This window comes from Labrus bergylta, chromosome 14, assembly GCF_963930695.1.
Source record: "Labrus bergylta chromosome 14, fLabBer1.1, whole genome shotgun sequence".
Lineage (NCBI taxonomy): Eukaryota > Metazoa > Chordata > Actinopteri > Labriformes > Labridae > Labrus > Labrus bergylta.
The window spans coordinates 20,515,981-20,539,871 of NC_089208.1; the positions used below are offsets into that span (position 1 = coordinate 20,515,981).

A 23,891-nucleotide genomic window follows, 5' to 3' on the forward strand; every position below is an offset into this window, starting at 1 on the left:
TAAATAAAATATATTGTGTCTTATGGGAAGTAATAATTTGTCTTACACTGTTATGTAATGCATCGCCATGGGACTCATGCCTTTATTTTCAATGGCTGCACACAGCCCCTCGGAGCAACCGGATGTTTTCATCAAAAATCTTTAAAGAGGTTGCTTTCATCTACAGTATCTCATTGATCTTCATAACAGTCAATACCACCATCATTAGCATTTTTGTGCTGATTCATTAATGCTATGTCATTAAAGGCGACAGATGCATTATTAAATCATTTTCATAACTTAATAGTTGCTGTTTAAATGTGTATGATGTGATAACTGGTCTTATTAGCATGTATACTGTGATTGTGCTCATTAAGGCACTCATGTTTTAAACTCCTCCCCCTCTCAACTCTCTCAGCCTTTCATTGGTTGACCTAGTGGGGTTGGCATGGAAACACAGAATGAAGCATGCTAAATTAGGTGCAAAAGAGGCACGTCGTCCTTCCAGAGGCAGGAACAGACACAAACACATACAGACCATGGAAAAGCCAGGTTGGCCTCAGTGCATTATGGGTGCTGTAATTTGTGAAACACATTTGGGGCAAGGGGCCGGGCTTAAAGACACATAAACAACCGATAAACAGAGTCTGTCACTTTCACGTATTAGCATTAAGCCACATTTCTGGGAAAATCATGTGAAAGGATGTGACAAAAGACAGCATTCAATCCATATGTGTGTTTCCTCGTTTAACCTACAGGAACCGAACTCAGTCTGACAGTTTCCCACAAGAGAGAGCAATACGTTTATCACACTGGTGCATGAACCGTCTGATGTGAGAGAGGTTTAAGTAAATGTTTGAACTTTTAAATCCCAAATGGCAGGTGTTATCATGAAGCCAATGTGTTGTTTCGGAGCCTTAGGAGGAAGCTGTCCTTTTCTCAGGGAGACGTGAAGTGCTTTTTATCAGTCACTGATGTGGTGGAATCCTCGTGTTTTTCCTGGGTGAAATCCGCTCCCCTTTCCTCAGCTTGCTGCCTCTGGCTCTTTAGAGTTAACAAAGGTCTTTTTGTATCACCTTTGCAGAGGCTTTTTTTTTATACAACTCTATGTCCTTTACTCTTTATTTCTAACACCAGACTCCTTTTTAACATCGCCCCATGACTCAGATCAGCTCCCCATCTTTAACCTGTGGTTTTACTCTCTCTACTTATTTTGGATACCTTTAATCTTTTCCTCTTAATGTTCTGCCTTTGTGCAACAAAGCTTGTTTTTTTTTATCCCAATAACTGTTTTTTTTTTTATGTATGTCAAACTGCTTCTATATGTCCAAATCAAATGATCCGTGATTATTCAGCCGATCCACTGGCTGCTTTTCACACTAAGAATAGCAATGACACACATTCCCAATTCTTTTCCTGATAATAAGGCATGCATGTTAAGCATTTACCCTTGTAGTTGATTGGCTGGGCTCTGCTGACATTCATGTGCTCACTATCCAGGTCACTGAGCTGAGTGTGGGTGATGTTGGAATCGTGCGCCCATGAGGACACTGTAGTATAAGCACAGCTTGTAGTAAGATGGTGAGCCATGTCAGTGAAAATGTTTAAATGTTTCTTCTTTCTGTTCACTCTCCTCCTAAATTTTTCTCCCTGTTACAGAGTTATGTAAATTCTTTCCACATGAGATTAACTCAAAGAGATGATGTAGTCCTACTTAAAGCAGAGCCTGTTAATCCTGTTCATATCTGCTCACTTTTCTTATCCGTCTGCCACAGTATAGAAAAAAGATGTAAGTCAAAACTTAAACAGGTCTTGTCTTGCTAAGCACGCATTTTGTTTTTTATTGATTAAATAGGAAACAGAACAACATAGATGAGATTATTCACAGAGATATTGTTCTCATCCGAGTATAAGTAGGATAAGGATGTGCCAGTGTTCGAGCTGGAGATCTCGTCTCAATTGTTCACATTGCCATTCATAATGGCCGCTGTCCATTTCACAGGAAGGCGTTATTTCCATTCCCCCGTTTAAAAGCAGTCTGTCCATCAGTTCACAGTGAGATCATGTTACATATGAGCAGGCAGACAAACAGGCGCTATACAGTTCAACATCTTCTTCAAAAGTTAATGGCACGTTTTTTTTTCTGCTACATATATCCAGAGATAGATGTGGAATGTAAATTTGGTTGTTTTGCATTTAATTTAGAGAGCTCCTGCGGTTCTTCTTCTGACTTAAATAAAAACGTAAAGGGACTTGTTGTTATCAAAGAGACTTCCTGGAAAGAAAGACAAAAAGATTTGGCGAGTCCTACAAAAAGTTGGGAGTAACAAAAGTTAAAAGTACTGTAGAAAAGATTGGACACATTTTGAGAGTCTGTAGGAAAAGCACCCTTCAAAAGGCACTCTCCCAAGTTTTGTGAGTGTGTGTGTGTTCCCAGAAGACCATTTTTTTCTTGCGCGTCCTTTTGTTACCAAAGCTGCTGCTGTGTTTTCAGGTGTGACCCGAAAAAACCTTTCCTGAGTGCATGTCCAATTTGCTCAGCTTCAGCTCCCCGTGGTGATGTTTTGTGCTTGAGTGCTGTCCGGCTGCTTGTCCTGTTACTGCTGCTTGAGGTGTAGTGAAGCCAAGAGATGACAGAAAGACAAGCTAAGAAGTACAAATTAGTTTAAAAAGTGTGGCTGTGTAGATGTGTGGGCAAAAAGATGCAGTCAAAGCCAATGATCATCCAGTCCATTGTTTTTATTTTCTTGTCTGGGTGCTGCCGCCTGAAGCTGCAGGTTTATTACCAGCCCTGCGGACAGGGACCTTGGACACCGGTATCTTGGTGCGTGGTGTTTCTTTAGCTTGAGGGATTTGTGAGGTGCTGTGCTTCACAGGGATCTTTGAGTCACGCGGTAAACTGGTGAGGACTTTCTGCTGCTGACTCTCCTCCTGGCTGTGTTTTGAGGTGGGCACATTAACCTCAGACTCTCTGATTTTATCTCTGCTTCCCACATCATGGGAGTTGAAATTTGGCCTCTCTTCTTCTAGCACAGGAGTAGGTGGGTCTCTGTTAGTCTCATCATCCCTGTGTTGACTGTCCCGCACAGGTATCTTGCCTGCTCTGCCCCCTCCTACTACAGGTATTTTGCTAAGTCCGGATGCCTTCACTTGTGGTGTCCTCTTCTCTCTCGGGGTTTCCTGTAAGCTCGATTCATTATGCTGTTGTTCTGTTTTGTCTGGCAGAGTCTGAGAGCTCTGGGCATCTTTGCTACTTGGACTAGACAGCTTCCCTTCCATTGATGCCTGTTCACTTCCTCTCATCTCACTCTGCCGGGATGAATTAGGAAAAGAAAGAGAAAAAGAGACAGGGCATGGGACAGGGGTGGGGGTAGAAGGGGCTTTAGATTGTGAAACTTGAATCTGAGCAGAAGCAGGAGCATCTTTGGATACTGAAATTGGGATGTGTGCCAGGGGAGGAGGACCAGTATGTACAGAAACTGGAATCTTAACAGGGGCAGGGGTGTCTTTAGATATAGAAACGGGGATAAAAGCGGTAGCAGGATGGTCTCTGATTACAGGAACTGGGATCTGAGCAGGAACAGGAGCATCTTTTGATAGAGATTCTGGGATTTGAACCTGGGCAGGAGGGGCTTTGGATTGCAAAACTTGAGCTGGAAAAGGTGCAGAAAGCTCTTTTGATACAGAAACTGGTATCTGAGCAGCTGAAGGAGGGTCCTTAGATTGTGGAATTTGCATTGGAGCAGGAGCAGGTGGATCTCTAGATCTTGTGTTGAGGCTAGGGGCAGAAGGACCTTTAGATTGAGGGGCTGGGATCTGGCCAGATGCAGGAGGTGTTGGGGATGGTATGGAAACATCAGCATGAGTGATAGGGGCAGAAGTCTGTGTTGGAGCTGGCATTGTCTTATCTACAGAGACTAGTGCAGGAGGAGGTTTATAGGCAGGAGGGATTTTATCAAAAGAGGTTAAAGAAGGGGTTGGGATGGATGCAGGGCAGTGTTGGGATTTAGCGATGGAATTAAAGGTAGAGGAAACATCTGGGACAGTAGCAAGGGAATAAGTCCTGTTTAAGTCCAATGGGCTCGATCTGAGTTGGGGCGTTGAAAGGGCAGCAGATGCTGAGCTTGAGGTTGCAGTTGATGTGGGAGCTGTTGTCATCTTGGAGGTAATACCAGGTGCAGGAGAGGGGGGTTTTGTTGTAACAGTACAGGCCAGAGATTCTGTCGCTGGGGCTTTCGATTCTGCTGTAACTGAACTAAGGAAAGGTTTGTAGGAAGATGAGGTTTGCAGGTTCAAACCCCCAGCTGAATCCAATTTGGGAGGTGGTGGATGTTGGGCAAAAGAAACAGGGGTTGGAGGGCTATGGGATACTGGAGGTTTAAATGGGGCAGGAATTGCTACAGGGCTGGGTTTACTTACTGGAGCAGTAACTTCAGGTGGCACTGCGCTCTCTGAAGCCACTTTGCTAATCGTAGAGGTAAGACTCGGACTGACTGAGGGAGCCTTGACTACAGTAGCCGGGCTGTTTGAAGGAGCTGCGGCTGCAGTAGAAGTGGAGCCCAGGGTGGATTTAGTTATCATTGAAGGGGAAGACATTTTTGGCGCTGAGAAGCTTGTTAGCGTTACAGGGGTAATGCTAGTAGAAAGTCCAGAGACTTTGACTGAGTGAGTCGTCAAAGTGGAAGATTTGGTCAACGTTGTGATGATGGTGCTGGGCTTAGCAACGGGAGAAGAAGTTGTCGATGTCTTTGTCAGAGGAGTAAAGGGTTGGGTTGAAGCTACAGGAGAGGGTTTTGCCCATTCGGCGGTGCTTACAAAGGTAGAAGTCAGCGGAGATGTGATGGATGGTTTGGAGAAGAGAGATGTGGATGATGGCGTGACTTCAGTCACCACATCACTGATTGCAATACTGGCTTTTCCCCACTCTGCCTCCACATCAGCCATGATATCACCCCCCGAGATGGAGTCAAAGGTCAGGAGAGAGGAGATGTCTGCCAGCAAGGAGCTCAGACTGCTATCACCGGGTACCAAGGGGGGTTCAGATTTGGGAAAAGGCGGCACATGCTCATTAGTACTACTCACATTGCCTGTTGTCACCTGGGGAGTAGCGGTGTCTGACGGGCTTGTAGCTGAACTGTCCTGTGTTGTTAAACTCTTGATGGGATCATAGCTCTCAGTGTCTGGGCTGTCGAGAGAGCGTTGTTGGGATTTGGGGGTGAGGGTCAAGTCCTCTTTGATGATTTCCACACTGTTTGCACGGGACGACATAAGCAGCGGGCTCGGAGGGGCTTCCTCCTTGTCCTCTTTAGCATTTGATCGGAACTTAACATTGCCAAAGAGACCCTTTAACCCTCGACGTTGCCGACCAACCGGCTGGGACACAGTGTGAGCTCGGCGGTCCCCAACTCCTCTTCGGCCACCCCTCAGTATGGACAGGAAGCTGAGGGACTTGGCAGAGCTTGCTGAAGAAATTGAGGTGCGAGCTGGGGCGGCAGCCAGAAAGCCATCTTCACTGAGCGGCTCCTCCTCCGCCTGCTCTCTCTCTCCTTGAATCACCTCATGTCCCTTTTCCTTGTCTGAATCCGGCTCTGAATCTGGTGCAGTGGTCTCTGATAATCCTTCCAGGCTTTTGCCCATTTTAAGAGGTGACTTGTTGTTTCCATCCCCTTTGTTACGGATAGAAAAGATGTTACCTGGCTTGCGTTTGCCAAACAGCTTGAATCCTTTTCTGATTTTTCCACTCGACTGGGTCTCACAAGGCGGGGGGTCCGTGTTTTCTGTTTGTACATCCATTTTCTTTCTCTTTCAACCGTTCTCTGTATCCTCCTATCTCTTGCAGTTATTAATCCCAAACCACTGGTGTGAGCATTGATATCCAGTCCGAATCTGTATCTCCGTCTGAAGCCTCGCTCTACCTCTGATTCTCTCAGCGTGTTTCTTAATCGTCTGCATGTATCCCTCCCTCTTTCTATCTCTCCCATCCAGCTCTTTCTCCTCTATTTCTCCCTTCAAAGCCCCTCCCCTTTGCCTCATTTTTGTCTGGCTGCTCTCCATGGTTGCCATAGCAACAGAGGATCTAAGCAGCTTTCGTCAGCAGTGCAGAGCCAGGGGCGTTCATCAACTAACCCTGAACGCAGCTTTCTCCTCCTCTCTGTCTGATGACTCTGTTTACATAAACAGCAGCAACAAATACTCCATTAATAGAGCGAGATTGCGAGTTCTGAATGAACGTGTTTTGTATAACCATCTCATCCACATCAATGCTTTGTACCTTTATATGCAGCTTAATAATCTTTTGATAGAAGTAACTCTTCTTTTGGGTCTAAATAAATATTTTTTCATTTTAAATGTGTTGCAGCAACTTTCTAGGATTCTTAGCAGTCCATTAAAAATGTATAATATTTAATCAAGTTACAATTTGAATATAAGTTGTGTTGGTTAACTGCAACAATTTCATGAATCACGCTCAAGTTTATGAGCCAATGTTCAAATTGACTTAACAGCTATGTTAACTATTTTCTCTCAGTACTTATCCACTTTGGAGAAAATTGCTTTAGAGGCGTGTTTCTACAACTTTTAGAGAGCATTAAAATACAAGAAAATGCGATGAATGCTGTGAAGTGTGAATGCTTATAGTACCACCATAAAATAAAATTAAAGTGATCAAGGCCTTGACCTTTTGAACATCGTCCCGGAGTCCTGAAGACAATGAAGCCATTGAGAATGATTGCACAATTATACATGCATGAATGGATCCAATTTTAAAGAGAGGTGAAATTGAAATGAAAGCCAACGACTGATGTTGGGTATGATAATGTAAACATGATCACTTTTATTGTCTGGTTTTGTCTGTATTATGTCTTACCTTTTTGTGATTGTATTTTTGAGGAAGTGAAGCATTTAGTTAAAGCTGACATGTTTTTTGAAAAATAAATCCTTTGACATGACCCTCTTATGACAATGTGTTCAAGCCATTACTTATTTTACACTTTTTAAGAAAATTGGCTTCACTTTAGGGGAGATGTCATGTTGTCCATTCTTTTATACAGTGTATGCTATAGAGAAAAACAACAACAAGAGGAATCTTTTTTGATAGTTGTTAACATAATGATCCCATGAGAAGTCTGAATTAAGTTAGGTGGTCATGAGTATCTAAAAGTAGGTATTCACAAACATCTCTTGGTGGTATCAGTTCATGAATATGTTTGATCACTTGGCAGAACCAGTCATAAAAAGCCCTATTCAGATTTTTGTAAAGAGGTTTAATAGAAGAAATATGAATAACTCAATGCATATCCAATAGTAGTAACCAAAACTCTTGGTTTTGTTGCATTTTCTTGTAAAATTCAAATTTTAGTCAGGTTTATAAAATAAAAGAGCATTATACCAGTTGCCAATATTACACAATGGCCCCTGTAAAACCTATGGATCAAAAATTAAGTCAACATTTTTATATCCCTTTTATAAAACAGTAATGTGAGCTTAGGTTTGCAGCTAAGTTCTGTATTGAAGAATCGATTAATTAATAACAATAATGTTTATGGATGGTTTGTGGGGATGGAACAAGTATGGCCTCTAGTGGTAGCTGAAGAAACAACATGTGACTGTAGACGGCTGTAAAATGTAAAACAAGTCTTAAAATAAAGCTGCTGTCTCATCTGCATGTATTCCCTGTCCCAAATAAGTCTGAGTAAGTGGGTCAGTAATCTTTGAACAAATCTGGATGTTTTCCTGGGCTGTTTTAAGACACACTGGCTCACAGTTGTTGAGGACACAATATAATATGTCTAAATATATCACTCTAATGTTTCTCCTAGTATTTTCACAGAGCAAAGGATAACATGAGATTGAAACAGAATTCAAAATGTGCAGTGCTTTAAATTCCTCCTTACAAAATCACATTAAAGGAGTAGATCATTTTTATTAAATGTACATTAAGTGCTTGTATCAGCACTTAAAGTAAATGTAATTTGGGCTCAGTAATGAATACATTATTACATAAACAACTGAATACTGGGTCAGAAGTTACCACCCACTATCTTACAAATAAAAAACGACATCAGATGTAATAGGTCTCACTACAACTTTAACTCTCTCACACACAAAACATGCACAGACACACACATAAAAACAAATAAATAGATGTTATTATTTGATATGCTCTATGAGGAGTTTAACTGTTGTATTTATCAAGCAGCAACTTTCAGTGTTGAAAATGAAGCCAATGCAGAGGCTGGCTCAAGTGTACGTAAATGATGTTATTTTTAGACAGAGTCTACCTGTTGTCTATCTTACAGCTATACACACTGTAAAGCATGACATAGTATGTTCTCACCTACCTCTCTGAGGGAAAAAAAGAATAGTTCACTATTTCTTTCAAAGGTCACCAACATCTCAACTCCAATATCTGAAATCTTTGTTTCGCTTGTAAAAGTTTTAATGTTTCCAACCCTACTTTTTCTACCTTCACTTCCATACAATGCAAGCAAACAAAATCGAATTTGTACTATTTAAAAAAATATATATTATTTTTTTAAGTAAAAAAAAAAAAGCAGTAAACACATATTTTCCTCAATAAGAGTTGCTCTTGATAACCCAAACACCCAACAATACTCAGTGGGACTTTTTTTGAAGGGGGCCATAATTTTGGTGTTCAGTTATTTGTTTTGCACGTTTTCTTCTCTAACATTTGCGTAAATGAGAAAATGTAAAAAATAAAAATAAAAATAAAAAAAAAACAACAACAGTGTATTACCATGACTATAACATTAATATTTGATGATCTTTCAGGCACGATGATATGATACATCTTTAAGGAGCAGTGTCGACTTCAGCTCTTCCACTGTCTCTTGTTTTAGACATCATGCTCCACCAGAGCAGCCTGCAGGGACACTTGAGCATTCAGGTGGTTGTCATGTGCTTCAGGAGGAAGTTTGTCATATGTGCGACGGTACAGAAATCGACAGACAAGGGTGATCATGAACATCTCCATGATCATCATCTGCTGACTCAGCACTGCCGGGACAGAGTGACAGACAGGGAGAGAGAGAGTAAATCAGAGTTTCAGATCATACCTTTCATTACAAAAGCAGATGCAGATACTTGCTGAAATGTTTCTTACATGATCCACGAGCTATTGAAGAGAAAGGAGGAGCACAAGCGATGGTTCCATCCAAGGCCAGGATGTTAATGATTGATGTCTGCAGCTGACTCAACACAAGTACTAACTGAGGAGAAAACCAAAACTTTGTTATGTACTGTACTGTATAGATGGTGTAATGGCAGTTAAATATTTATTGTAACTATCAACAGGTCGTCCTTGAAACATAATGCGGCACTATGGGGACCAAACATAAAACCCTTGATTACGATTGGCTCTTTGCCTTGTCAAAGGCGGGACTTGTGTTAAAATCACAGAGGGTAGATGAATCCTACAAACAACCTGTCACCCTCAATAAGTCAGTGTCACACCTGGGCCATCCAGTCAAAAAAGTCTGGGTCCAGCCCTGACCATCATAGTTTTCAGTTCAAAGAAAGGATATTAGGACACCAAGCAAATGCAACTATAGCTGATAGGACTGCTATTAAAAATCCAGGTCCAAAAGGAAATCCAAAGGATTTTTGGGGAATTTAAGATACTCTTAAAGGATAAAACCAACAACATGTTGATAATTATACAATTGTGATAAAGTGTCAGTTTTCACCAAGCCAGGCAAAGAAATGCAGAAATGTCCATGCACTGTAGTACACATATTGTAATGTTTATGCTGACTCACTTGGTACATGGCGTACTTGGGTACAATGTTGAGGCTGAGTAGAAAGCTGTTTGAGTTCATGAAGACAATGGCAACAGGCCACAAGGAGATGATGGTGAGTACACCAATGAATGGGTTAATCCAAATAGCTGTACCAGTGATCTCTAGCTGAAAATCGAGCAAAGAACAATTTCAATTTGAAGTCCTGTTGATTTATGATTGCATCATAGTGAAAGCATTTCAAATACTTACATCAGAGAGATCAAAGTTGCCGTTGGTCCACAAAACCACAGAGACGACAGAGAGCGCCGTCTTAAGAATGGCATACTGAAGAGCACCCACCTTCAGCCAGAATAACAATCGCCTGAGTAACCAAGTACAAAGAAAGGTCCACATTATAAATGAAAATATGCAGTCATTAAAGGAGAGTATTGGTATTACAACTATGTCAGAGCAGGACTAATTTCCCATGAAAATACTTTTCTATAAGCAAGTTACTAGAATCAAAATAGTCCCAGAATGCACCTCTATGGATAAGTCATATGTACCGTGTCATGGGCACGCGGGGTAAACAGGCGCAGTAGCAGCAGCAGGGTCCAGTGTTGATCCTTACAGTTTTACCCGAAAACCTCTCCAGGAACATATTGGTTCCCCCCAACTCCTCGATCATCAGAACCAACACCTTATAGACCACCACTGCAAAATAACTATAGGGAAAAGAGAATTCATTTTTGTTAATACTATAATGATAAGAAGGTTATATTGTTTCTGAGAGAGACAAATTACATTTTTATAAACCAAATTCTGTCTGACATATAGAAACACCTTCTCTTTACATGTGACAGTTAATCAAAGCTAGCTGCCCTTGTTAATGGATTTTGACCTATCTGTTAAAAACCTTGCACTGTATGTACTATATGTAGTGCATATGGCAAAATCCTATAAAAACCAAATAAAGAACCTTTTGTCCCTCCTTTATGTGACTCATCGAGTGGTTAACCCATGCACTGATTATTGAGATGATGATCATTCAAAGCCACAAGTTTAAAATTTGTATAGCTTGTGTGTGCTTGGCAGCCTAGCTGTTTTAGAGCCAAATGTGGAAAGTACAATTTATGAAGCTATATGGGAAGAGATATATAATAAAGGTACACATTAATTCTTATTCTTTCTGATTCTGATTATAACCTTGAAGCAGAGATAACAGAGGTGGTGAGTTCAACGTTAAGTACAACACAGCTACTGGTCACAGCTTTTAGATAAGAGATAGTGTTAGTTTGTGTTGGTTAAAGTTAGAACAGAAAGATAAGAGACAATATATGGAGAAACAGGAGATTTAGTTTGCATGTAACACCACATCAAGTGAGGCAAGTGACAGCACAACGACAAGACTGGCAAAAAACATTTGCAGGAAATATACACAGTGAAATAATTTTTCCTGATTATCCATCACCATATAATATGGAAAGAAACCCTTTTTTATTTTTTGGAAATATGAAAGAAAGTAAAGCCTGTTTCATATTTAGAAGTAGATGAAAGAGTGTTTACCAGTTAGATGTCATGTCTGTGATCATGACTGCCCTTGGGATCCACATCCCAAAACAAGACATGGTGGCAATGACCTGTAAGATAGAAACACAAAATGTGTAAGAAAAAACACTCAACATTACAGATTCACCAGATTCATGTTTATAGTATGTCATGTTCCCATTTCACAGTGGGCCTCAAGCAAGGGTTTTTTATAACTTACTTTGCAATTCAAAGTGATTCACAACGATTGAATTTGTATTTGCTTAAGAAAGAAGGAACATTTTATTTCATCAAAATATGACTGAATACTTACTGGTGCTGCACCATTCACCCAAATGATGGTGGTCTTTTTGGGGTAAGGCATGTGATTATAAATAAAGACGCATTGCTCCAAGTACAGCACCAAAGAGACGCAGGACATGAAGGTGAGCATGCAGTACAGGCAAAATTCAAACGCGTCCATCCCTGAAGAAAACATTCAAAGCAGAAAGGTGTAGGATTATTTCATAGTTATGTACACCAGTGAAGTAGAATACACTCTATATGTTATGCAGCACATAATAGATTTTACTTTGGTTAACAGATATATATATATATAAAAAGATTTATAAATACTGTGTCCTAAAGGTCGATTCTACCAATACTGTGGATATCACAATGCAAGTTTTCCTTTGTTAAGTTTTGTCTATGGCTCTTCAATATACTCCTATCAAAAAAGGGGATACCACAGGGGTCTATGTTTGGACCATTGCTGCTTAAGTATATACAATAATAACACAATATAAATAACATAAATATTTCAAATCAATACCTAAAGGATATATTTTTTGTTGATAATATAGTTTGATATTCCCCAAAACCCATGCTGTGATCAGTTTTAGGATGCTTTTTAATTATCTATCCTTAAGGCTCGTACAAGGTTCTTTCAATTTTTTTTAAATACTGCAAACTCAAAACTCACAGCAGAGATTCACACAAGTATGGGTTAATATTTAATGTCTCGAGTTTTTCCAGGTTAAGAAGGAATCATTATCAGCCAGCAGGATGTGGTAATGAGAGTCACTTACCGTTTATCACGTCGATGGCCAGCGGTGGCTCCTGTAAACAAGCCGGATCAATAGTGGTGTTTAGGGCTTCCTCCATGGTGTCCAGAGATTCCTCTTGATGAATGTTACTATAAACTAAGGTTTAAAAATACTTGAACCTACTCTTGCTACATTTACCAAGGTCTCCTTTAAGACTGTTGTTGTCCCTTTACTTGGCAGTGTCAGCCGTGGACTCCAGTTGTAGATTGAAGAGCCCGTGTACTCACTTTTGGTGACTTTTAAGGAGTGAAAGTAGGAGGAGGTTCAGCGCTCAGAAGTTTATGTGAACTGTTCCATAGTTTACTGTTGTTCATTCATTCACAGAGTCGCAGTAATTAAAATATCACAACGGTCAGGGTTTAAGTTAAAATGTGAGACCTGTGAAGAATGTCTTGACAGGTGAACTTTGACAGGGTGTGTAGTTTCCTTCTCAGTAACTATAAAAGGCATTAAAGATAAAGAAAACCTCTTCAAGGTCAAGTCATGAGTAATGTGTTGTCATGATGTTAAATTAATCGTAATGTTATAAGAATGGCTGTTTTTATGAAGCAAAACATAAACAATAAAAATGGTTAGTTTTTAGTTTCTTTCTTGTCTACGTTTTCCTCTATTAGGCTATAATGTGAATTTAATTAAATTTGACCAGTCATAGGGATGCAGCATTCAGATTGTCTGGACACTTCTTAGGTGAAATAAAAACAGATATTCTTGCTGTGCGGCGCCTTTCACACTATAAGTAATCAACACAGACTCAAGTTTATTGTCAAGTAGGCTTACACACATAGAGTATATCCTGGTCTTATTGGTCCATTAGGATACATGTAAAAAATATATATAAAGGAAAAGAAAAACCAAAGTGAATAAACACTGTGAATAAACATAATAAAGTATACAACCTTGTAAATATAATTGTAAAAGATTACTACATATCGGCCTATTTATACAATATTTTCTTTTGGGTATTAGAAAATCTTGGATTATCATTAAAAAAAAACACAAAAAAGGGTTCACAGGGTTTCTAAAGTTAAGTGTTAAAGCTTTATCTGTTGCATTGTTATGAACAGGCGAATGACACTCAGGTCATTCACCTTTTCCTTCAAGTTCTGTTCCCCCGCCCCCCATGTTCAGTCAAACGTCTGAGTGTGTCAGCTTTAATGATCTTATAAAAATGAGGTGAGCTTGTGAGTCTTGTGTCACAACTATCCCTAATGACTTCTGTGAGATACACGCGCTGTTGGAGTTGTAAATTACCAGCACATGCACAGTATTTAAACCATTTCTTAAAACTGCTTAAATGTTTAATGTCATAATGGGAGAAATAAACTTTCCATTTTTAATAGTTATGTATCATTTTGACCACTTCATATTTAAGTATACACCTCATTACTCTGAGATTGTGTTTAGGCGCTGAAAACATTTCTTAGCTTTAAGTTAACCACTGACATCGGCATGGTAACAAGCAGCATTGATAATTTTTTACATCATTATATACACCACTTAAAATGCTGACGTTGATAATGTGCATCTCTTCCTAAATATTACTGACAAATGATGAGATGATAATACTATACCTGTACTGCATTATAATGTATATGATACCATATTGTGTTAATGTTTTAACAAATGATATAATGCATTATATTTCTCTCATAATTCATACTTTCAGACTTAAAAACTGCACTTCCCACCTTACTCCTGTCATATTTTATCTATATAGTTTCCATTTTTATTTATGATTATCTTTGTGTTATAGACCTTTAAATTACCTTACTTTTTCCCTTTCTTATTATCTTATTTAGGTCCTTAGACTGCTGTACACAGTAATTACTGTGAGGGACGCCTATATCCACACAACTGATACTAATAGTGTTGCCAAATAGTATATTGTGCAAGTCTGATGACTTGTGTGAAGCACTTTGAAAGCCTTGTGGCTGAAATGTGCCACATAAATAAACTTACCCTTTAATGTACAGAAATGAAGAAGTGATACGCTTCTGGTTTTTCTTTTGTGTCATTAGTATTTCAGAGAGAGGACTTTTAGAGCAAGCAGTTTGATCAGTGGTACATACTGTCCATCTTCTCAGGTTAAGGCTCGAGAACACAGAACACCTTTCAGAGTTATCTATTGACAGTTTTATTGCACGTACCCTGCACGCTTTTAGTCCAGCTTGTAAACACATTTGAGCAATGAACTGGAAAAAAAAAATAGACAGAACACAAATCCTTGGTATTAACACTCCACATAGTTTAATTTAAAAATAAATACATACAATGGCAAAGAAGGATTATGAAAGAGGACAAACATGAGCATCTTTAACTTAAAAAAACAAAATACAACCAAATAAATAAGACAAGCTATTACAACAAATCAACAAAGAGGCAATACAAATAATTAAAAAGACTTAAATTACACATAATGGCAATCTCGTTGATTTTTACACTTCATTATACAAGATCTATACATTTAAGAATTAAATAAATGGAATAATATTTGAAACTAAAAGCAGTTAAACTGCATTTTGGTCCTTACATTTTAAGCTTTTATCAGTTTCATTTTCAACCATAGTATAAAATGTAAGATGTAAAAAATAAAAATATTTTAAATGTAAACAGAAAGACCTTGAAATAATTCTAATCATGTAAACTGTGAACTACATAAGACAATGTGATAATTGACTAATAACTGCAATGATGATGCAATGATCAAACGCACTCTGTGGACGGAGTTGAAATGTGATTTTGAATGAATTATCTTTTGAGTTGGCTTTAGGGGCTTCTGCTGCTCCACTTTAAACATGGTTAAAGTTATTAGTGCTTGATTAATACTGACAAAGGATGATTCTGTAGTAGAAATGTTTAAGGTGGTTATTCCATGTAGGCAGACACAGACAATGGAGTTACACATTGGCTCCAGGAATAAAAGCAGTCCTTGACATTATTTGAACGTCTTTGGCTAAAATCAAAGACAAAAGTCACCTCTGCTTCAGACTGGTGCAGTCTAAGAGGTTGCAGTACAGTCGCTGATGTGTTTTTGTGGTGCTAGTTTAAAGCACACTTGATAAAAAAAACGATCCATTTAATGTAAAAACAAATATGATTAGGTTGCACTCAGAAAACTAAAAATGAGGGTGGAGGACGGCTCCTGTCCAGCTGCTGATGCTCCTGGTTTAAGGCTACGTCGTTTACGAGCTCTTCACTGAGATCCCGGTGACCTGCAACAACAACCATTAAAGGCAGGGTTCGTCATTTTAAGAAAACTAGCATGATTTTGAAAGAATCATTCCCTAAATGCTCCGTCAATCCCCGACACCTCCCCTCTGTGCTCTGTCCCCTCACTGACATGCACAAGCGCCGTTGTTCCAGAAGCGGACCTCAGCTCAACGCTTTCATTTTGTAGAAACTACGTCGCCTTATGTCTCATTCAGCGGTAAGTAAACCCTAAACTTTATTATAATACATGTATTTAAAATACCAGCAATTAATAACCCCCATTTCAAACAAAATCTTTAAAAAATTCATCTGGAGAAAATGATCAACCCTGCCTTCAAACAACAGGTAAAAACAGGAGGAGGTCTAACCACCAAACCTCTACAGTATTCAACTGGTATGTGTCCACACACCTGCTATGGATCGCTCTCCATCGTCACAGCGACTAACTGACCTCCGTCTGAGAAAGAAGAGAGGACACGAGAGAGGAGAAAGGAGCCGGATTAGGTTTTATTTTAAACAAAATAAATTATTATAATAAGATAAAAATGTGACTAAAGGTATAAACAACATACTGATTTTGTCTTTGTTGTCATCCGCCGTGTGTTGTATGTTGTTGCCAAGCACGGAGGGTTTGGTCTCCCCGTCAACCAGGCTGTGGTTGAAGTCACATTAAAGATTATTAGTTAACAGAAAGTGTATGTTGACAGGTTAATGTTTTAAAAAGGTAAGCTATAGACAGTACTAGCCTTTTTCCATTCTGCTGCAGAACACTGTTAGCTCGTTCAGGATCAATGTGTACCAATCTGGTAACAAAGGAATTTCCATCTCCTAGACTAAGGAAACATAAGAAATAGTCAGTATATGTTGGATTCTTCCTAAGCTGTGATTTCAGGGCTTCTTTTTTCATCTTAATATCTTTACTCCATTAAAATAGCTTCACCTCTAACAATAGATATGAATAATGTAGAGCTAATCTGCCTCAATCACAGTGTAGACATGTAACTGTTAGTGCTTTTAGGATGTATCTTTCTGTTGTCGAGTTGATTGATAGCTGCTTTTACTTCCAGTCAGTGTACACTGACCTTGAGAAAACTGGAAATATCCAGTATTTTGCTTGGTCTCCAAACACCTCGGCTCCATTTCTTCGAAAGCCCAGAGAAAACCCGTTCTTGTCCGGACCATTTGTAAAGACAGGAGCCCTGAAAGCCTCTGAAAGTAGATAGAGAAATGATGTGGTGTGTATGCCTTTGATGTCCTGTGTGAAGCACTTTGAATCGCCTTGACGCTGAAATATTAATTAACCTGCCTTGCCTGGAAATGACTTTTAAAAGGATGTAACAGGGAGCTAAATTGAGATAAATATCCATTAGTAGCTACCTATAGTCGTCCTGTTCTTCCCCACAAGCCACAGATGGTAACTGAAAAGTGACAGGATGCTGATAAAGAACATGGCCGCCACAAAGAACAGAAACAAGATGTGGAATTTGGCATGCGTGTCCGGCAGCTTTTTCTGCAGACAGAAAAGAAAAATGTTTGCCTTGATTATCAAGTCAAGTAAAGCCATCATTATTCAAAAACTGACAAAAATACAACATTTTCATAGGTTAGCATTTGAGTCCTCTGATTCTGAACAGGCAGTTTCTATCAGGTTTTCTTTTGTTGCCTTATTTGTTGTTATTGTAATTGTTTTTAATCTTAAGCACAAACTGACACCTTTGTATTAGCCTTTTGCTATGACCCACTGTACTCCGTCACTGCAGGACCAAGTGACAGGAGCCGCTGTGTTATTCAAATCAGAGTGCTGAAGAGACAGCTGTACACCAATCAGTGGACATCTTGTGATTCAATCATCAGATGATGATCACATGCTGACAGCACTTTATCATTGGAATTAAGTTTATAAATAAATATTGGTGTTATAGCGAAGACATAAGAAATGTATTTCACTCCAAAATAGTTATTTCTAAAAAGTAGAGCAAATAAAATTATCTTGTGATTACAATGGAAAGACAGTAACCACATTTAAAACCTGCCCACAGAGGTATTAAAATTTTAAATGAAAGTTTCTGTACTTACAGTCCAGAATTTGAGGAAATACTGGATGACTGTCGCACAAATAACCGCACAGTAGAGCGAGGCGTAGGCCAGAAACAAGACAAAATACTTGTAGTTTGAGAATCCGACACAGTTATTCACCCTGGAGGGAAACACGACAGAAACAAGAGAGCGGAAGTGAAAGAAAACGTTTAACTGTTCATTTACCTGAAAATACATTTAATGATGGTTAAATAAAACAATGAACAAACACTGTGTGAGATGACAGAAGCTTACCAGGGGCAGTGATGGTCCATCTTCAGCACACACCTTAAAAGGAGAAAAAGAAAAACCTTTATATGACCTTAAAAAGAACATTTTTGCTCATGTTCTGTTACTCAGCACGAGCAATGCATGAACACAGAGAAAACTCCATCTTTGAAAAGAAATGAATAATGTTTATTTTATTACTTCAGAATTTTTTTTTTAAAAAGTGATATATTGTGAAAACACAACATGATTTTTTTTTTTTTTTGTCAATACTGTTTAAAACCACCATTGAAAAAAACCCTGTACTGCACATTCTATTGGGTTAATTATCAACACATTAGCATTTAGTTAGTTTTTGTCTTGAGCTGATATGGCTCCTTTGAGGTGTGCATATTCAAAAATAAATCAATAAAACAGTGTGTACATCTTTAAACACTCACATCTCACAGGTTGAGCAGTGATGGCAGCGGTCCGGTTTGACGACCTGGCAGTGGTCACAGTATCTGATGGCTATTCAGAGAAGATTAAGCACAGTTAGTATGACTGTGGATCTACTGCATCTTTTCTACAAAACAAAGCACTATATAAATGTCAGCAGCACGACAGTCTATGTAAGGCAGCAAATACTACTTCTAAAGAAGACTGTATTCTTCATTTGTAACATTTATTGCAGGCTTTATATGCTGGGTCCCTGTGAAACCAAGCAGGTGAGGTCATGGTCCCTAATGAGGAGGAAAGTCAGCTGTGGCCTGTGGAGTAAACAGCTGTACCCGAGTCCAATTAACCCTCCTGATAGAAGCAGATCTGTAAACACACGACAGGCGAGTCTGAGCCCTGATAGCAGGTAAATAACAGCTTTTACTCTCACCATCATTAGCTATAGTCCAATTTTTACCCTAAGGCATCAGCATTAAATCCCCACTGACTTTAATGTCTTATGTGTAGTGTGTGAGTCAAGGAAACTGTAATGTGCGTTTACTATGGCTAGAAGTAAGGGTTGGGTTGGGATAAGGCCAAAGAGTGTTTTCTTCTATACACATTAAAACAGTGTTGCTTTTTCTTTTAAAGAGGAAGACACCATGTAGCAACACATTTGTGCAATTCATATGCATTTCCTTGTTTGTGTTGATCACGTGAGAGACAAACGAGAACTGCAGTATGAGGACAGTTATCCCTGTGACTCAGTTTGTTTTTTTAAAACAGATGACAGTGTGAAAATGGTAAAACAGTTTCCTCTGTTGAATGTTTCAAAGCGAACGTTGTAAGCCTCACCTCCTCCTGCGGTGCGTGTGTACACAGGTAAATTCCTCGCCACTTTCTTCAGGATCTCCTGCTGCATCTCGGCGCGCTCCTCTCGCTCATACAGTTCCTTCTCTGCTCGGGGAAGACCAAACTGAAAAGAGCAGGGGGGGGGGGAACGTAGTCAGAGAAGGCAGTGATGAATTATTGACTTTAAATCTAAATAGGACCATGATGCAAGGGCTTTCATGGGTAAAATTAGAACTTTTATATGAACGTATTTTTACAGGATCTATCATCTAAATATCCGAATAGGAAATGTTCAGGGAAAACACAGAGACTTACTGCTGTTGAGGGGCCGGCTGGTTTGGACCAGATAGTTTTCCAGTAGGACCATATAAACATGGTGAAGAAAATGTGAAAGATGACCAAATAGCTGACTGTTGACGAAAGACACAATTTATTTGGTGTTAACTGGCATTTCAACATAATTTTTTTCAGGAACTGAAGTAACATGTACATTATTTGTGAAAAGAAACACTTACTTCGTTCTGCATTATTTGGGATTGTATCTACAAAAGAAAAAAATATATATATATATATACATTAGAAATGAATAATTAGCGATGTCCTCAGAATACATTGACTACACATCCCCCACCACCCACGCACGGACCACCCCTTTCTCGCACCATGTGGTAGCAGCCTGGCACGGCCAGCAGTGAGCAGCCCATAACAGAGAGCTTTGTTTAAGCAGCAGGGATGTCCCTGTCCCGACCACAGCCTGTAAGTTACACACATAACTTCAGTACAACTGCATGATTATAATAGTATCCTCGGCTCTGAACTGCAACAAACTATAATAAAACAAACTGTGAGTGCAGAGCCACTGAGTGTCATGACACATAAAACTAAATGTAAACATTAAACACATCAGGCAGAGCTACTTTCAGACCTGTTTCTTAAAATTTTCCAGGAAAATAATTATATCAAATCATATCCTCTCCTGATTCTGTCCACGGTTGTATACGAAAGACTTGATATACGTTAGTCTCTTTATCTACGATCTTAAAGATGTTAAAATTTTAAAATGTTACCATTTGATCAAATAAACTGAAGAGAATCATCTTGTCTAATCTAAACACAGATATTCACATCATACATGTCTTTGAATTTCCATTGTTCAGAATAAGACGCTTTGATTGGTTGCTGGAGCCTCGAACAAAGGTTGATCCGTTTAAAAGATTTAAAAGTTCAAACCCCCTCGGTTATCTTTCCAATAAACAATGAATAGAATTAAATGCATCAAATGGTTAAATTACAGGCAGCAATCCCTCCTGATTTTTTTTTAGAGTTTTATAGGTGCCAATGAGGTTTTGTCCACAACTACTCAAACAACTTAACGACTTAAGATGCACATTTTAAAGCATCACTGACTGTAAAAAGGTTAAGGTACAAAATATAGCAACCCTTTAAATGAATATTGTGAGCATTATCAGCTTCATACTGTATAAAAGCCATTGGCACAAAAAGAAAAAAAAAAAAACACATGAAAACAACTTGAATCCATTGCTAAACTAACTAATCACAAAAAAAACGTGAAATCTTTCTGTAGGTCATTATTAAAATCAGCTTATAAACTGCTTTTCCATTCATTACCAACTACACATTTACACAGAAAACAACATAGGAGAAAGTTTGATGACTATTTACTGTGCCAACATTACAGTCCACTGGATATGTCATCATATCTAATGTTAAATGATGCAGAACAACCATAATGAGAAAAGTTATTAATATTTTTTAATTGATGACAAAGCAATCCAAAGACTACCTCTAATTTTCCCATTGTGACTGAAAAAAGTTTTAAAACAACACTACATTCATGGCTGTCTAGAAAGATTGCATGTTTGTCAGAGGTTTAATAAACACAAATGAAAATGTTATGGTGTAATGTCGTTTGTTTGCAGACTGGGGATGAATAGAAATCTCACTTCTGGCTTGTCAAAGTTGGCAACCCTGAAGCTGTCAACACCAACACATATGCGCCCCCGAGATGGCAAAATACCTGCAAAAAAGAAAGTCTACTCACAGACACAGAGCTCCACCACGTAAGCGTAATAAGACCAGCCAACAACCAGGTTTATAAAAAGGACAGGTATCCAGTTAAGAGCCCGTTTGCAGCACCTCAGTGCATGAGAGGGCGCCATCTTTAATCCGTGTGTGACATTAGCTGCAGGTGACGTCATGGCCATGGTTTTAAACGGGTCGAGTCGGAGACGCGGGAGCATGCGCAGATGTGTTTGTAGCCCTCGGGCGTCCAGCTGGCAATGCATCCCAGAGTTATTTAAATGCTCGGGGTGAAACATTGAACTTCTCAGATTGCTTTGTTTTGTCACTGGGTAAAACACGATGATAGAGCCTTGTGTTGAGTTCTTTAATACCCCCGAATCACTTTTATCACAAGTGAGACACCCTTGTTTTTTATTTGTGTGTTAACTTCTTGTTGTTAATATAATATTAAATCCCATAATAGAAGTTCAGAGTTTTGACCAGGTAGGCTGAAGAGTTCATATAACTAAATTTATAGGCTATTTGGGAGAACTTTTATTATGAAGTTTAAAGTGTTTTAGAGAAGTAAAGTCTGCAGTTTAGAATAGAATAGATGTTTATTGCCATTTGCACAGGTACAGGACAGAACAGGTACATTGGAATTCTTGTGCGTTTCTCCCTGAGTCATCTTCTACAAAACAAAGTTAAAATTATATATAAAATAGACTAGCATTGTAAAAAAACAGTAGAAAAAGAGTAGAAAAAAGTACACAAAAAGTACAAATAAATAAGTTGTATTAACAGCTAAGTCAATTAAAATAAACTGCACATAAGTCACACACTATTAAAGCAAAGATATAATACAAAAAAATAACAAGGGGAACACTGTACAATGAAATGAAAATATAAATATGTTTTCTTATTGCACTTATCATCTCTTATTGCACCTGAGGTTATTGCACACATGTTTTTCACATTATATAATTGCACTGTTTTTTGTTTTTAAGGTTAATATTGCACACGTGTGTTGCACTGTGAGGTGGTCAACTGTCCATTTAGCCTGTGAGGTGTGGGGGTGAAGTACTTCCTTCCCATCTTAATGTCCTGTGCTACAAGTCTTACGGCAGCAGGGAAAAAGCTGTTGTGGTGTAACAGGCCTTGTGGGTGGAGATGCTCTCTGGCCTGTGATGTCGCAGGTTATAGCCCGAGTTCTTCCACCTTCAGTTTCAAGCTGAAAACAATTATCCTCTTGACCACTTGGGGGCAGAAAGTCAACATTTGATAGGCTACATGTAAGGTGAGTTTACTGGGTAATGTACACTGCCTGTCCAAAAACAAAAAAGTCACCACCTGGATTTAACTAAGCAAATAGGAAAGAGCCTCCCATTGGATAATAACTGCATGGGTGATTATCTTTCAGCCGGCAACAAGTTATTTAACCCCAACTGATGCAATGAGTAGCTTCTCATTTCTTCAAGACCCATCATGTGGTCGTGGAAAATATGTTAGTCTGTTTGAGAAGGGTCAAATCATTGGCATGCATCAAGCAGAGAAAACATCTAAGGAGATTGCAGAAATTACTGAAATTGGGTTAAAAACTGTCCAACACATTATTAAAAACTGGAAGGAAGATTTACCCTGTTCCAGAGTGATCAGGGTAAGAAGAGAGGCAGATGAAGTGATGCACCCATCATGTCTAGTGCCTACTGTACAAGCCTGTGGGGGCAGTGCTGTGATCTGGGGTTGCTGCAGTTGGTCAGGTCTAGGTTCAGCAACATTATGTGCCCAAAGAATGAGGTCAGCTGAATACCTGAATATACTGAATGACCAGGTTATTCCATCAATGGATTTTTTTCTTCCCTGATGGCACGGGCATATTCCAAGATGACAATGCCAGGATTCATCGGGCTCAAATTGTGAAAGAGTGGTTCAGGGAGCATGAGACATCATTTTCACACATGGATTGTCCACCACAGAGTCCAGACCTTAACCCCATTGAGAATCTTTGGGATGTGCTGGAGAAGACTTAGCGCAGTGGTCTAACTCTCCCATCATCAACACAATTTATTGGTGAAAAATGAATGCAACACTGGACGGAAATAAATCTTGTGACATTGCAGAAGCTTATCGAAACACAGCGAATGCGTGCTGTAATCAAAGCTAAAGGTGGTCCAACGAAATATTAGAGTGTGTAATCTTTTTTTTTTTTCTGGTGGCGACTTTTGTTTTGGCCAGGCAGTGTATTATATTACCCACTAAACTGGAATTTAAGGTGTGCACTTTAACGCACCAGCACAGGAATTCAATAATCCAATTAATGATGGTCATTAATGGGGGACAGTTTTGAAGTGCTTAGAGCACATTCTTTAGAGTCAACATGATCTTTCTATGGTCTCCTATGACACTTGGCTATAACCCAAGTACACAAATATTTATTAGCGCATCCTGAGGTATAGGCCTATTAGTGGTTACAGCTGTGTGTTTAGAATCTGGAGGACACCCATCTGAAAACAAACTGGGAGATGGGCACCATACAGCTCATGTCTAATATGTAAACATTAATTATAGCCTTGGTGTTTCTAGTCACTTAATCTATGGGAGTCAAATATTTATGCTCTTTTGTTTTACCTCTGTTTCTACCACCTCCTCTGACTATAACTTTGTCAATTTTGGATATTCTAAGCTAAACACTGCTTACACTGGCTAAAGAGCTCTATGAAGCTTCGGATCAGGAGTG

At 39.1% G+C, this 23,891-nt stretch overlaps 3 protein-coding genes across 3 annotated transcripts; all 3 read right to left on the minus strand.

The window, feature by feature from the left end:
- Positions 1–1,789: 1,789 nt before the first annotated feature.
- si:ch211-244c8.4 (APC membrane recruitment protein 2) lies at positions 1,790–5,883 on the minus strand. Its single transcript, XM_020633404.3, has one exon. The coding sequence runs from the start codon at positions 5,770–5,772 to the stop codon at positions 2,719–2,721; it is 3,054 nt and encodes a 1,017-aa protein (XP_020489060.2). The 5' UTR covers positions 5,773–5,883; the 3' UTR covers positions 1,790–2,718.
- Positions 5,884–7,880: 1,997 nt separating this feature from the next.
- Positions 7,881–12,692, minus strand: LOC109983539 (organic solute transporter subunit alpha). The gene is made up of 8 exons (XM_020633288.3): positions 12,332–12,692; positions 11,578–11,729; positions 11,283–11,356; positions 10,283–10,441; positions 9,987–10,098; positions 9,756–9,902; positions 9,101–9,206; positions 7,881–8,994 (listed from the first exon to the last, which is right to left on the minus strand). The coding sequence occupies exons 1-8, from the start codon at positions 12,405–12,407 to the stop codon at positions 8,834–8,836; spliced, it is 987 nt and encodes a 328-aa protein (XP_020488944.2). The 5' UTR covers positions 12,408–12,692; the 3' UTR covers positions 7,881–8,833.
- A 1,880-nt stretch (positions 12,693–14,572) lies between these two features.
- Positions 14,573–21,346, minus strand: zdhhc20a (zinc finger DHHC-type palmitoyltransferase 20a). Its single transcript, XM_020633342.3, has 13 exons — positions 21,195–21,346; positions 19,648–19,674; positions 19,448–19,542; positions 19,136–19,256; positions 18,304–18,373; positions 17,891–17,923; positions 17,636–17,756; positions 16,937–17,069; positions 16,642–16,768; positions 16,306–16,392; positions 16,132–16,211; positions 15,970–16,016; positions 14,573–15,561 (listed from the first exon to the last, which is right to left on the minus strand). Exons 1-12 carry the CDS (start codon positions 21,310–21,312, stop codon positions 15,973–15,975), a joined length of 1,056 nt encoding a protein of 351 aa, XP_020488998.1. The 5' UTR covers positions 21,313–21,346; the 3' UTR covers positions 14,573–15,561; positions 15,970–15,972.
- Positions 21,347–23,891: the final 2,545 nt, after the last annotated feature.